General features: G+C 35.2%; 1 protein-coding gene across 1 annotated transcript in view; it reads right to left on the reverse strand.

Annotated features, from left to right (window-relative positions):
• LOC145685481 (leukocyte elastase inhibitor-like) overlaps window positions 1–14,384 on the reverse strand; it is a 159,232-nt gene that overhangs the window by 52,417 nt on the left and 92,431 nt on the right. Inside the window, exon 6 of the mRNA XM_081757878.1 lies at window positions 397–576. Coding sequence (XP_081614004.1) covers window positions 397–576 — 180 coding nt within the window. The remainder of the gene's footprint in view (window positions 1–396; window positions 577–14,384) is intronic.

The following is a 14,384-nucleotide window of genomic DNA, read 5'->3' on the forward strand; positions in this document are numbered from 1 at the left end:
TCATATGTAGCAGTGTACTTTAGCTAATATTATTAAGTAACTTGTTACGAAAGAGGATGTCAAAAAGTGTTGAGAATGAGTAGATTTCGTTTCTTTAATCAGGAAGGGTCTCTCTCTCTCTCTCTTTCTCTGTATATATATATATATATATATATATATATATATATATATATATATATATATATATATATATATATATATATATATGTGTGTGTGTGTGTGTGTAAGATAAATTGGTTGGTACAATGTTTTTTTTCTCATAAATCAAGCTAAATTATTGGTTCCGGGTGTTAGAAAATTGATGAAGCTAGATTTTAAACTGTTACTCCAGTGTTGCTAAATTGAATAAAGACAATGACAATATGAGTTAATTGTATAATATACAATTTATCGCACCTTTCTCAAGGGTTTAACTAACTCCAAGGAGCTTTCTGTTTCAAACGCAGGCAGATATACTTCAACAGTTTCTCTCTTCATTTTTGAAGGAAGTTCGTTGAGACTTGTAAACTTCGAGAGTAGCTTCTCAACATTTGAGCCATTAAATGGGAGAAGTACCAACATGAATAATTGATCATTCTGAAAGAGAACACATATATTAGAAATGAGTGTGCAGCATTATGTAAATAATTACATTTTAAAAGCAATAACTCTAATTGTGGAAAAACGTAGCTTTTAGTAAGCAATGTATAACGAGGACATTATTGAACCATTTCAACAATTGCTGAAAACAGAGATTTATTTCATACACGTTTGAGAACTACCATGCTAAATAAAATTTAGGCATAGTAGAACTTGAAATATCATGACAAAAAGAAAAACCTAAACATGAAATTTATTAAACAACTTATCCTAGCGTGTAATTCTGGTGCTTGCCCACGACGAACTCGCAGAAAACTCGTACGGCCGTTAGAGATCAACCAGCTCATATAGACTGGAAGTCTGCTGCGGGCTCGTAACGAACTCGGGTTTTTGTCTCAGTTCAATAAGTTCATACAGTTATATAAAACAGTTCATTTTATTTAAAGCTGCAGATATTTACGTCTTTATTGCTTTACGTAATGAATGAGAAAGTTTTGTTTATTTATTTTCGCATGAGCACCACTTCGTTTGATAAACTCTTAATGGAAATAAGTGATAAAATTAAAGGATAAAACACTATCAAGAGACTTGCGATACTACCAATTGAAATAGTGGTTATTACATTAAGGTAAGTAAATTAAAATTAAGAATGAAACACTTATTCGAGAGTTTCCGAATTACTGCTTCTAATAGGTGCTAAGAGGGAGCATTGCATTGAGAGTAAAATTTCCCTTTATTTTTCAAAAGTTAACAATGTGACGATTCGCTTCAGTTAGAGATGTAAAATTCGGAATGTAAATTTCTAAATGAAAAACCATTCAGTACAGGTTTTAGCATCGCTAAAAATATTTCTTTTGAAAGGGAGAATGGAGGCATTGCTATACTAGTATGGTCGCGGTGGCCTAGTGGTAGAGAGATCATTTCTCGTGCATGGCGTTCCTTCTTCGTTCCGAACTAGCATCAAATTTGCTTTGTGTTGGACAAACACTGTATGCTTGGGCTTTCTCATGTTCTTACGTTTCCTCCCATTTTTTCATTCTACCATTTCATTCATTTTGTCATCATCGTTTCCATTAGCCTATCCGAAATAACGTCGGTCGTAAAACTTAAATATTTTATTTCATTTCTATAGTCGTGGCCTCTTCCCTTATATATTCAGAAAGTTTTCAAGGTGATGATTCACTGATAGTGGAAATGTGAAATTTAGTATGTAAATCCTTTAATAGAATAATGGATTTAGTGTTCCTGAATAGTCCATTTCTAAGGTGGGAAAAGAAAGATATTGCTATAATTGTGACATTTCTCCATTTATTCGCACGTGCCGAATGTAGAAGACTCTTTAATTTTATGATGTGAAATTCGAAGTATGAACTGTTATATAAAACAATGGAACATGTTTCAGGGCGTTCCGCTGCTAAGAGAGGAACTTCGGTCATTTATATTCCAACATTATCACTTATTAACTTACAGTATAAATAAATGAGCAGGAGCTTCCTAAATTTATGCCAAAAAGAGAGTATATAATCGGGCTTTGTAATTACACTTTCATTGAAATGAGATACTCAGGTAGGAGGAGATTCAATCAATTTTCATAAACCTATTTTCCCCGAGTTTAGAACTGCTATCCGTGGTAGTTTTGAAGAAAAACATTTGTGGAAACCATGAAGAAGAAAGAGAGTTAAAAGTATACACAATTATTAAGTGATAGTCGTCGTTTGAAACAATGCCATTGACATACAATTAGATAATGGAAGCAGTACGTGCCGGAATTTCTTGTATGTTTGCGAAAATATAGATTTGAAAAGCTTCTAATTATCTTCAATAAACAAAAAATGCACACACAATTGCTTTTTCTAACCTCATGAATACCCCGATGTTCAAGTAATTTTCGTGTTAAATCTACTTTTTTAATAAGAACTATACTAATAATGCATAAACAATAATAAATATAACAAATTGTCAGATAAAAACGAATGTTTTTCCTTTTTGTTTTGTTCAGTTATTATGTTGATGGTTGTTTTGGATTTCAGCGTCCCATTTCAGTGTAGGAGATACGTATTATAATACCAGGCCTCTACCTTAAGTAAAATGCTGTACTGTAAATGGCCCCTTCATTGCGGTGATCGTGACATAAGAAATATCATCAAAGAAACTGCATTACCAATTGAAGCTCGTTCTCCAAACCTATATATCGCCTTTTTGTGCTCATAGTCTCCCTGATGAAAATGACAGCTAAACGATAATCAATTATAAATACTGCTTGAATATTAGTTTTTTCACTAAAAACTAATAATAATAATAATAATAATAATAATAATAATAATAATAATAATAATAATAATAATACTTGTACACACAACTCCAATAGTGCATTACCACCTACATTTCTCCTTATCCTGCAACCCAAAAATCTCGGCGGTTGGGTTGGTTGCGAATTCGAAAGGCGTTGGACCAAACCTCAATTCTGAAACAAATATATCACTGTGGCAAACTGCAAATAAGAGAATAAATAAATTGTTAAGAAATACAATGAAGTTACAAAATGATTTTACATAAGCAGTTCAAACAAGATGAATGGTAAGAAACAGATATCAGAAGAAAACATTTCTCTCCGCCCCCACCCAAAAATCTTATAAAAAAGAAATAAGTTACATAGTGTAAAGCTTTAATATAAAAGGCCCACCCAAATTTTCAAAGTTGACACCGGAAAGGAAGAACAACTGAAATCTAAGTGAATGAAATTTTGCACAGATATTGCAGACGTAAAATGAGGGAATACGGGTTTCGCATTTTAGTGAAAAAGAAAACGTTTGAGTGAAGCTCGGCTCCCTCCAAACCTTTGATCACGAAATATCAAATGTGCTAGTAACAGTATGTCAGATGTGTGTAAAGGACATGAAGAATTGCAACAAAGCTTTGTTTGTGGTCAATACGCAAAAAATTAATGAATATCAGTTTTTATTTTTTGAGAAAAAACGGTTTTATTGGCAAAGGCCCCCACCCAAAATTTTGAAAGTTTACGCCTGAAATGCAAAAGGAAGTGAACTGAAGTGAATGAACTTGTGCACAGATATTACAGACGTAAAATGAGCGAATACTTGTTTCATATTTTCGTAAGAAATCGGCTGGGTGGGGCACGGACTCTTCCAAACCTTTGATCACGAAATATCAAAAGTGCTTGTAACATTATGTCACGTGTGTGTAGAAGAGTGTAAAATTGCAACGAAACTTTGCGTATGAACAATACTTAAGAAATTAACGAACACGAGCTTTTTTATTATCGGTAGGAAACGGTTTTAAGGGACAAAAGCCCCAATTCAAAATTTTGAAAGCTTACGCTCGAAAAGCAAGAAAAAGTGAACGAAAATGCATGAAATTGTGGACAGATATTGCAGACGTAAAATGAGGATACTTGTTTTGTTTTGTCTTGGAGAAAATGTTGGGTTGGGCACGGACCCCTCCAAACCTCTCATCAAGAAACATCAAAAGTTCTAGTAAGAGTATGTCAAATGTGTGTAAAGCACATGAAGAATTGCAACGCAACTTTTTGTATGGACAATACGCAAGAAATAAACAAATACGGCTTTTCATATTTTCCGCGGAAAAACTTTTTGGTGGCAAAAGACCCCATTCCAAAATTTTGAAAGCTGACGCCCAAAAGGTAATAAGAAGTGAACCGTAGTGAATGAAATTTTCCACAGATATTGTAGACATAATATGAGGAAATAGTGTTTCGTATTTTCCTAAGAAAACTGCTGGGTGGAGCATGGACCCCTCCAAATCTTTGACACACGAAATATCAAAAGTGCTTGTAACACTATGTCAGATGTATGTAGAGAACACCAAGAATTGCAACGAAACTTTGTGTATGAAAATAGGCAAAAAAATAAACGAATATGTTCTTTTTTATTTTCGAGGGAAATCGGTTTTGAAGGGCACAAGCCCCCTTCCAAAATTTGGAATTTGACCCCGAAAGGCAAGAAGAAGTGAACTGAACTGAATTAAATGTGTACAAATATTGTAGAGGTAAGATGAGGGAATAGGTGTTTCGTATTTTCCTGAAAAAAAAAGTTGTTGAGTGGACCGAAATGTTGAGTAGCGGAAGCGATGGACCGAAGCAAATGAAATTGTATGTAGCTAGTGGATATCTAAATAATGACCTTTAGTGTTTCACAGAGTTTCACAAACTCTCTCATCCGATCTAATCAAATTTGGCAGATCAACTAGAAACACAGATTGTATAGCGTATTTTATAGTATTTCAGGAAGCACCTTTAACATTTACAATGTTTTTACACATAAACAAAAACACGTGTCGATTTATTTCCAGTTTTGCTGTTGATCTGCCAAATTTGACGCGAAACGGGTAGGGACACTTGAGAAAAACGGACAACCTTATTTTACGTAGTGGGTATTTACTACCTGCACACAATTTCATTAGTTTCGGATCACTCCTTCCTGCGCTATTACTTTAATATTTGCTATTTTTCTCGGATGCGGCCTAAGCGCCAACACTGTTAACCTCAAAAATTAAATCACGTTTCATTTATTATCTTGCAAATTTTCCATATAGGAAGTTTCGTTGCAATTCTCCATATTCTTTAGGAACTTCTGGCGTATGTCTATTTGCACTTTTGATATTTCGTAATGAACGGGTTGGAAGGTTCGTGTGTCACTCAACCGCTTTTTGTCCAGGAAAATACGAAACCCAATTATCTCATTTTACATCTGCAATATCTGCGTACAATGCCATTCGATTCGGTGCATTTTTCTTGCGTTTTGGGCCTCAAATTTTAAAGTTTTTGGTTTGGTCTTTTTGCTCCCTTTTTTCCACAGAAAATAAAAAGACGTATTCGTTTATTTTTTGAGTATTGTCTCTACAAAATGTGTTATTCCAATTCTTCATGTTCTTTCACCATTTCTGACATACTGTTGTTAACAATTTTGATATTTCATGATCAAAGTTTTGTAGATGCCTGCGTCCCACTTAAAACGTTTTTTTTTAGGAAAATAAGAAGCACGTATTCCCACATTTTATATCTAAGATGATATAAGCTAAAGCTAGAGGTTAATTGGAAATTTCGACCCCTACCAACATTGAAAGAAACGACAGCACAGGTATTTTGGTTTCAAGCTAGACATGAAATTTGAAACTGAGATTACGCTATATTTATGTCATCATTTTAATGCACACTGCAAAGTTCTTAAATGCTAATTAGGTCTGGATTTTACATCCAAATTCAGTTGCAACATAATCATTCTTGTTAGAAGAGCCGAATCGGCAATGCGAATTTAAGATTAGCCTTTTTAGATAGCGTGGGAAAATGCTGAAGAGTGTAAACTAAGTGTGTGGCCAAGTGCGTTGCAAGGCGATTTAAAAAATTGCATTTCTTCTAATCGGCAGAGCTCACCTCAACCGTTTCATTTTGTTTTAAACAAAACATTTTTTCATGAGTTACATTAGTACACACTTCACGAGTGACAATTCATATTATGATAGAATATAATATGAGCTTTAGCTCTTTTCTGCATATTCTTTAAACGAATAAAAAATCATTTCTGGAAAAATTTTTCGTATAACTTCCATCTTTCGTATTCTGGAAAAATGAATAAAACTTTAATTCTAGTTTTTTCACTTACTTCCGACGAGAAATATGTAAGTGCCATATATGACACAATTACAACTCACAAAGTCTCTTTTTCATATACGTCAATATCCTACACATCAGACAAAAGGGTCACTTGATGTCTTTGATAAATCTCAAAAAAGCTAAAGCGAAAAAAAGAATATCTGCCATATATAGCACGGAATGCGGTAAGGGGTTAATAGAAAAAGTGGAGACACTCGATATATATTACGTAGTAAGATTTCAGTAGATTTCGTGCTTGATCGTGCCGTATGTGAAATATGAATTGGTTTGTACAGAGGCCGATAGAAGGAGAATGTATATAGTGTCTATAGCCCCCTCTTGACGCTCAGATTTACACTGGATAAAATGTTTTTTAATCCTACTTTATTTAAACTGGATACAGTTAGAAACTATGGATTAGTCCTTCCCTTGATCATATCTAGATTCTGAGGTTGGGTTTCAATATTATGGTGACCAATGATGTTATTGTGTGGTCAGAACTTACTGTTCTAAAAGCCTCGAGTTCATGCGCGATAAAATAATTTTTCTGCATTACGCACCATTTTAAACTATTTTCTATATGTGTATGTATGTTCAGACAATATGTGTATATAGCCTTTTTTTTAAAAAAAAAACAAATCAATTTAATTATACGTAGTCGAGGTTGAAAACAGGTTTCATTTTTATACGTTGCAATAGTAACTTGCATGGTGCACTCTCTTCGGCCTCTAACACAGAAATATTGCTTTTAGTAACTGCTAAACTACAATTTTTATCTATACAGAGAAACTGTTCTACTAACTCTGGTATCGATTTACTGCTAAGCAGGGGTAAAAGTGAATCTGGAAAGGTAGGGGGACGATAGGTAGCGGCATGACGTTACACCGTCCCCCATGACCAGTGTAGTTTCCCGGAACCTGGGGTACTCCGTATACATTTTGTAGGTGGTGGGACGGCCTTTTCTCCGCGTTCCCACGCACTTTTATCCCTCCTGTTGAGTATTAATTTCTGTGAGGACAAACGAAAAATATTATGTGATATTATTATTATTATTATTATTAACAATAATAATAATAAAGGATCTGAATGATAAAGATATTTTTCAAATTTTTATTACAATTCCTGTGGGATTCCGTCAAGGGCGCCGATCCTGGGGGCCATGGGGTAACGGGTATGCATTGTATCTATGAAATATAATATTTGGCATAATTTCAATGAATTTGTCTTAAAATCCTCATATATGCTATCTGCATCTGAATCTCCCTTGGCTTCCGTGTATCTGGATATATTGTTTTTATAAGGAATAAGGAGTCTTCAAACAACAATTTGGTAAATAAGATTTGTATAAAATACAAAAAAGCCTTATCAGTGTTTTACAAAGAACTAACCAACTGACACTGTGTTTCTGTTTTTTAACAAAATGTTACAATCCACTGAAGAAACACCTGCGAGCAGCTCGTTTTTCTGCCTGAAGGCAGCTTCAGTACTAAAACTAAGATTGCATTCTGTCAATATTTTACAAGAAGCGTTTTGTTCATCGGGTATCAAGAAAAAGTCCAATGAACTTTCTAATCCTTTCCCTCCTCAATGCACACTGTGTGAAATTTAAATTGTATACTTTAGTGAGTTACAGAAAAAGGAATACCATTATCGAATAAGATTGACCGTTATCACAATATATTCAAGACTAAATATTTTATTTAACAGTCGTCGTATTTAGTTGCCTGCACTGAAATTCTCATAATGTTATTTTTTTACTGATATGAGCTCGGAGCTTCTTCGTAGCTAAGGGATTAGCGTGCGCGCCTTTGGCGTGAAAGACCCGCAGTTGATTCCAGGCAGAAAGCTAATGTGGTTTGGATTTCAAGATTAATCAGTAGGTTCCGTCTCATAAAGCCTCGCTGCCGAAAGGACATAGAACTCAAAATCACCTCAACTAATATATCTCCTTTGCATTCGAACTGGGTTATTTCATAACTTCTTCAAGAAGATCTTTGTAAGAATGAAGAACCATCAAGTAGTTAATTTATGTTGGGTCATGGTACTCCGAAGATAAGATTTCATTCTTCATAGAGTCGAAAATAATCCTTCTGGTGTCACTGAAGTCATAGGAACGGTAAAGTAAAGCATTGTTGGTTTATTAACTGCCGAAAACAAATAATGAGTTATCTCTTTCGGTGCAGACTTCAATAAAACAACCAGACCTTTAACACCTTCAATGAAGTTTAAAGAATCATTTTTGCTTCGGTGAAGCGAGGAAAGGATCTTTAAATGTGCTTTTGAAAGATAAAAATGTATGTCCTTTGAATAATTTTAGTTTAAAATTGGGGATACTAGAACAGATTTTCCATTAGTATTTTTAATCAGCAACTGTTAAATATAATACAGCACACAGAATATAGCCATCAAATCTTCTCAGCATGGTGTCTAAGACCAAGCCGTAGGCTTCAAAGTATTTTCCGCGGTTATATTCTTTCAATGCTGAACATGATCAGTGTCGTATTTTGAAGTATCAAGCATTTAAGGATTCTTCTGTGCCATAATGTAGGACTCAAAGTGAAATCTTCATCGTTCTCCAAAACTTTATTTAAACTTCAACGAGGTCGTAAAATTTGAACTAGAGGGGATGCTTCGTTACTTCTTGTCGTCTATTCATCACCTCTGCTTCATCACTGATATTACCTTCCTGTAATTGTCTGGAAGAATGTTCTTCCAAGGAAAATGTAAAAATATATGCTATTACACACGTACTTCTTATTGTTTCTTTTCATTCTCTTTCTCTCGTACTAGTCCGTTCATGGAATATGCACCAGTGTAGCGTTAGAAATAATGAGAAGGTACTCCACTAGCAAAAGAAGTCTATAATTTTTTAGTTTTCACCATTGTTTCAAAGCAGAAGGTTCTCTAATCAACCTCAAAAAAGTGCAATAGAGACGACCAGAAGCTGGTGGAGTAAGCAAGAGCTCTGTTCCTCTATACTTGATTCTAGGGTGCCAAAAGTAAAGTTTCTTTCTTCTCGTTGGTTTATGTATCTGTTCGTTGTTACTCACTCGATGAACACTGAGTTCAGCCATGTTCGGTAAGAAGCAGAGAAGCAAGAAAGCGAAAATGAAACAATACTGTCATTGCTCCTTTATTTTACTCGTATTCTAACTTATTTCACAGAATGTTGTCTCTTCATTGTTTGTGTGGTAGTTGAAAGCGGAAGAGAAAGGAACAAGTCTGAGGATCGTGGACGAAAAACAAAAGCAGCCCACACAGTGTTTAGAAGTAGAACGTTATTTTCATTATTACATCGTCGTCAATAATTAGTTCCACGGAAGAACTGAGATTTGTTATTCATTACTTGATTTCTATTATCATTTCAGTACGTCGTTAATATTTAATTAATAATTCTCTAAATATTGATCAGGCTATAGCCCAAGCATCCCAGGCGGTTCCGCCGTCTCTGGATGTAGACAATGAATGAGAATCCGAACATTGCATTTTAGTCGTCGCAAGTGTTGACTTCAATGTTGCACAAGCAGTGATAAATGTTGGAGTTTCCATATGGATTGCTCAACGATGGGTAAAGCGAAATCGGAAAACTGGAGAATCTGCTAGACATTCAGATAGTGTTATAAAGCTTGTACCATCACAAGCGCAAGATAATCGACTCATTGCTGTTACACAGGAGATACCTTATACGACCTCCTGGCTACTCACATAGATTGTGAAAGCGAATTTCAATACTTCACGATCTACTACTAGAAGACGGCCTAATACAGTGAGTCTTCATGCTTGTAATGCTTCAAGAGAGGTAGTCCTCTCACAGGATTATATACGACTGCATCTTGAATTTGCAGACTCGAACAGGCATCGGAAGTGAAACGATGTGATCTTCATAGATGAATGCGTGTTTTTCCCTGAAAATGCATGACCACTTGTCGTATGTAGACCAAAAGGAACCAGGGATGAACCCACTTTATGTCTACCACAGATGGCATTGTGGGCATTTTTCTGAGTTATCTTTGGGTTCCTTGATATCAAAAGGGGTTAGGAGTACTACATCAAGGCAGAAAGACGTAAAACGGTTGGACAGTATGTGCAAATTCTTCGGAATGTCATGCTGCCGTTCACTCGTCCATATGGCTCGAGTAGTTCATAATTCGTTGGCGAAGCAGGGTGACCTGGATGTTGGTTCCCACGTGGTGCCGACATGACCCAATCAAGAATGTGTGTGCGTAATCTCAAAGAACTATGAAGGAACTCTTTTCTAATCCGTCACCCACCACAAAAACAGAATTGTGGAATTTAAATTCTGATGTCTGGGAGGAAGTTTCTGAGATTGAGCGTTATCTTCCTACTCTCTTTGAAGGGATGGATCTACGCGATTATTAATGCAAAGGGACATTGGACATGCTACTATTCGGATAATAAAAACAGCCCATTTCAGAGTTAACATATATATTCCAGAAGATTTCTAACTTGATCTGAATGAAGAGGTTTCAATCACTATATAGAAGAAATCATGTTCAATGAACTTAAAAAGTTCGTTACTTAATTCTGTACATCTGTGTTTCTTTTTGTCTGTTGTTTAAGATTTCTTTAACTTTGGACAATGGACTTGATAAAGCACCAAAAACTATCAAAGAAACTGATTAAATTTTTCGCGTCACGCTTACCGTTCTCGCGATATGGTCCATTGTCGATTCCCAAATATTTAAGGAGCCATTTCTAGGGAACCATAGGACATAGAGAGTCAATATTGGTGTTGGATAATATCTCAAAGTATTGTAAATATTTTGATACCAAACAGTAACCGGTGGGCACGGTCCAACTAGCCACTGGCTTGACCAATGGCCAGTTGGCTAGTGTGTACCAATTTATATTGGTATCAAAATGCTTACCATCCTTTTAGGTATAGATTAATACCATTTTTCTCTGTATAACTTACCGTTCCCATTATATTGGCCAAAAATTGCCAATTTCTAGATATTTAAGAAGCCATAGGTCTTGAGCCATAACTTATAGAATGATTATATTAATGTTGATCAATAATTAAGAGGATATGCAATATTTTGGTAGCAAATAGTAACCATGACCACTGTCAAACTGGTCATTGGTTTGGCCAATGGCATCCAATTAATATATTGGTACCAAAATATTTACCATCCTATTAGGTATTGATTCATCTCTGTATGACTTACCGTTCCCGTCATATTTGCCAAAAGATTGTTACGATTTTGGGAGATTTAAAGAGTCATCTCGTGAGCCATAAGTCACACAGAGATCATATTGGTATTGATCAATACCTAAGAGGATGTTAAACATTTTGGTACCAAATAGTAACCGTTAACCACTGATTAACTGTCTACTAGCCAACTTGCTACCGTTCCCCAGATATCGGTCAAAAATATTCAAATTTCTATATATTTAAGCAGCCATATCTCAAGAAATGTAAATCATAGAGAGAACAAATGTTGCTAATTTTTGAGAGGAAGAAAAGAAGGTGAGGATAAATGATTTACTTTTACATCTAGGAACAATGGCAGTTATCATTCCAATTCCATTTCTCCATTCTTTTAAGTTCATTCTGGCAATGCTGTTGGAGCATTCTCAACTGTTTTATTTTAAATCTCTACTATAGGGAAGGTTAGAACTGCAAACACCTTGATAAGAAGCTCAGCGCCTTTCTTCTAATCCATGGCATCTCCGTCAAGATTTACTATACAGAAGTATATTCTACTTACCTGTGTCTTTTTAAGACCACATTGAAATAGCGTGGAAGTAACATTCTTGTACGAAAGGCTACAGTCATGTAAAAGCAGACATTATCGAAAACTAAAACCTCGCTTTTAGTTCAGTGCTCTGTCACATTTCCCCTTAGTTCTTTCTCAAATGAATAGTAAACATAAGATCCGATGCACTCTGTTCTATTTTACTGTTATTGTTGAATACAATATTTTATAATTCAGGTAATGTTTTATTGTTTTTGTCGTTTCTGTTATCTCTATATCTTCAACGTTTAGATCCATTCCGGACTTTAAAGTTAGTAATAAGAAGTAACAAATTATAACAACCTCAGTCTGATATTGCGCGGTGCAATCAATAATACATAGATCGTTGTTTCGAATCCTGGTATGGGATGCTTTTGAGAATGTATTGTGCGTAGTTTCTTTGAATTTTGTGATTAATTCTCTGATAATTTTGGTGAAATCACATTGATTAATACTAATACTACTACAAATAATAATGCTTTTCATTAGTGTTATTTGCATGAAACTACTACAATCCTCTTTATTGTTTTTATTCCTCAACCAATATTAGACTTCATATCAAAGGCACATGGGGATATGGGTTACATTTGAATGGTAGGTGCCATTCTTTATAATTTGTCTGTTACATGAACACAATTGCGAAGAATTACATTGTAAATTTCTTAGAGTGCATGTTATATATGCTAACAAACTTTAAATAAGGGCTAATTCTGAAAAATCTGTTTAATTACCCCATACCACAAATGTCGACAACACCTAGTGGCCCTTATGCCGGTAAATGTCGATCGTCGATATAGAGACGTAGCGAAGTATTGCCTCTAATGTACCACGGGGGCAGGGTTCGTCGGGTCTAAACATATAACGAGTCGCGGAGTTGAAGTGAGCACTGTGTAGAAAAAGGACTTCATTTTGGTCCGCGATCCTTTGATTCGTCGCGTAGAATCGCAAAGGAATCAACACGAAGTATCACCAGTCATGTGCAGGCAGTTATTATTTATTTTTCCTGACGGATTGTTCCTAAAGTGAGCACTGGGGTCAAGAGTAACCCGTGCCTCTACGCCATGAAGTAAACAAAATCTTGAGATAAGTGCGTATAATTATTTGAATTTAAGTGGGAACTGTCGCCGATTATTAGAGAGTTAATAAGGGAGAACTATGAAATAAAGTAAACAGACACGCGTAATTTTGTAATAAAATTACATGGCGAGTGCATTTTTATCTTATTAGTCGTAACGTTGGTGCTTCATGCTTACCCCAAAGTACTTGTTTTTAGTGTTTTTAGACTCACCTTTAGTGTAAATAAATCACGCATATAAGCGATATAACATATTTTGAAGGAATAATTTTCTGATTCATTTTCATTTCGTTGCTTCTCTGACGCTGGTGGTCTGACGCAATTAATGGAAATAAAACAAATTCGAAGCTTATAGTTAGAATACTGCAAATTTATAGTTAACCAATTTTCACTGTTACAAAGAAGCACGCATTCTTGTTCGCGTAAAAATTACTATTTTTACAAGAAGTCTCGATCATAAAAGTTTCATTTGTAATTAGAAGTAATGGTAATATACAAATTAACCATTTTATTTTGCATGCAATATTACACCCTTTGCCACACTCAATGTTCAGAAAAACTTATCTGACACATTAATATGAGAGAGCTTCTTCGTGGCTAAGATGTTTGCATATGCGCCTTTGGCATGGGAGACCTGGGTTTGTCGTTAGTAGGTCCACGTCGGTCGCCCATCAGTAGTTCCACGAATCATATAACGTCTCTGCTGAAAGGGACGTTAAACTCAAAATCAACTCAGCTCAATATTAATATGAGATGTGTGATATCATGATACTTAATTAAATATCAGAAGCCACCCCATGCTAGAAAAGTAGGTGGACTACAGATGGGGAACTAGCGATAGCTCGCCGAATATTGGCAGCTCCGCAGTGACGATCTGCTGGGCGCAACTTCTATTTTGGAAATTATACCACCCGTCGCCCACTAGAGGCAGAGACGCGGGAAAACGTGAATCTACCAAAAAATTATTCCACCAAAAAGTATTGATACCAGTCCTAGCGAACCCCTACCTCCATATTTTTGACTAGAACAGAAAAATAGCACAAAATATTTATATAATTGCAACTCCAAAGTAGATTGGGTAGTGTCTCTACGCATTGGCTTTTATGACATTTAAAATCATAAAAACTTACATGTAGAAACTCTTAGCCTATCTTGCTGTCTTTGATTGAAAAAAAAAGTTTGTGTTTGGTGCAAATCGGTTCAGAAATAGCTGAATTATAAGAACATAAAGTTTAGTATGTTGAATAGGCTTTTATGACATTTAAAATTATGAAAACTTACATCTAAAAACTTTGTAACAAATAAATTTTCAAAGTAAAAAGCAGCAAAACCTGTGCATAGG

This window comes from Thermobia domestica, chromosome 5 (assembly GCF_964235325.1).
Source record: "Thermobia domestica chromosome 5, izTheDome1.hap1.1, whole genome shotgun sequence".
Taxonomy (NCBI): domain Eukaryota; kingdom Metazoa; phylum Arthropoda; class Insecta; order Zygentoma; family Lepismatidae; genus Thermobia; species Thermobia domestica.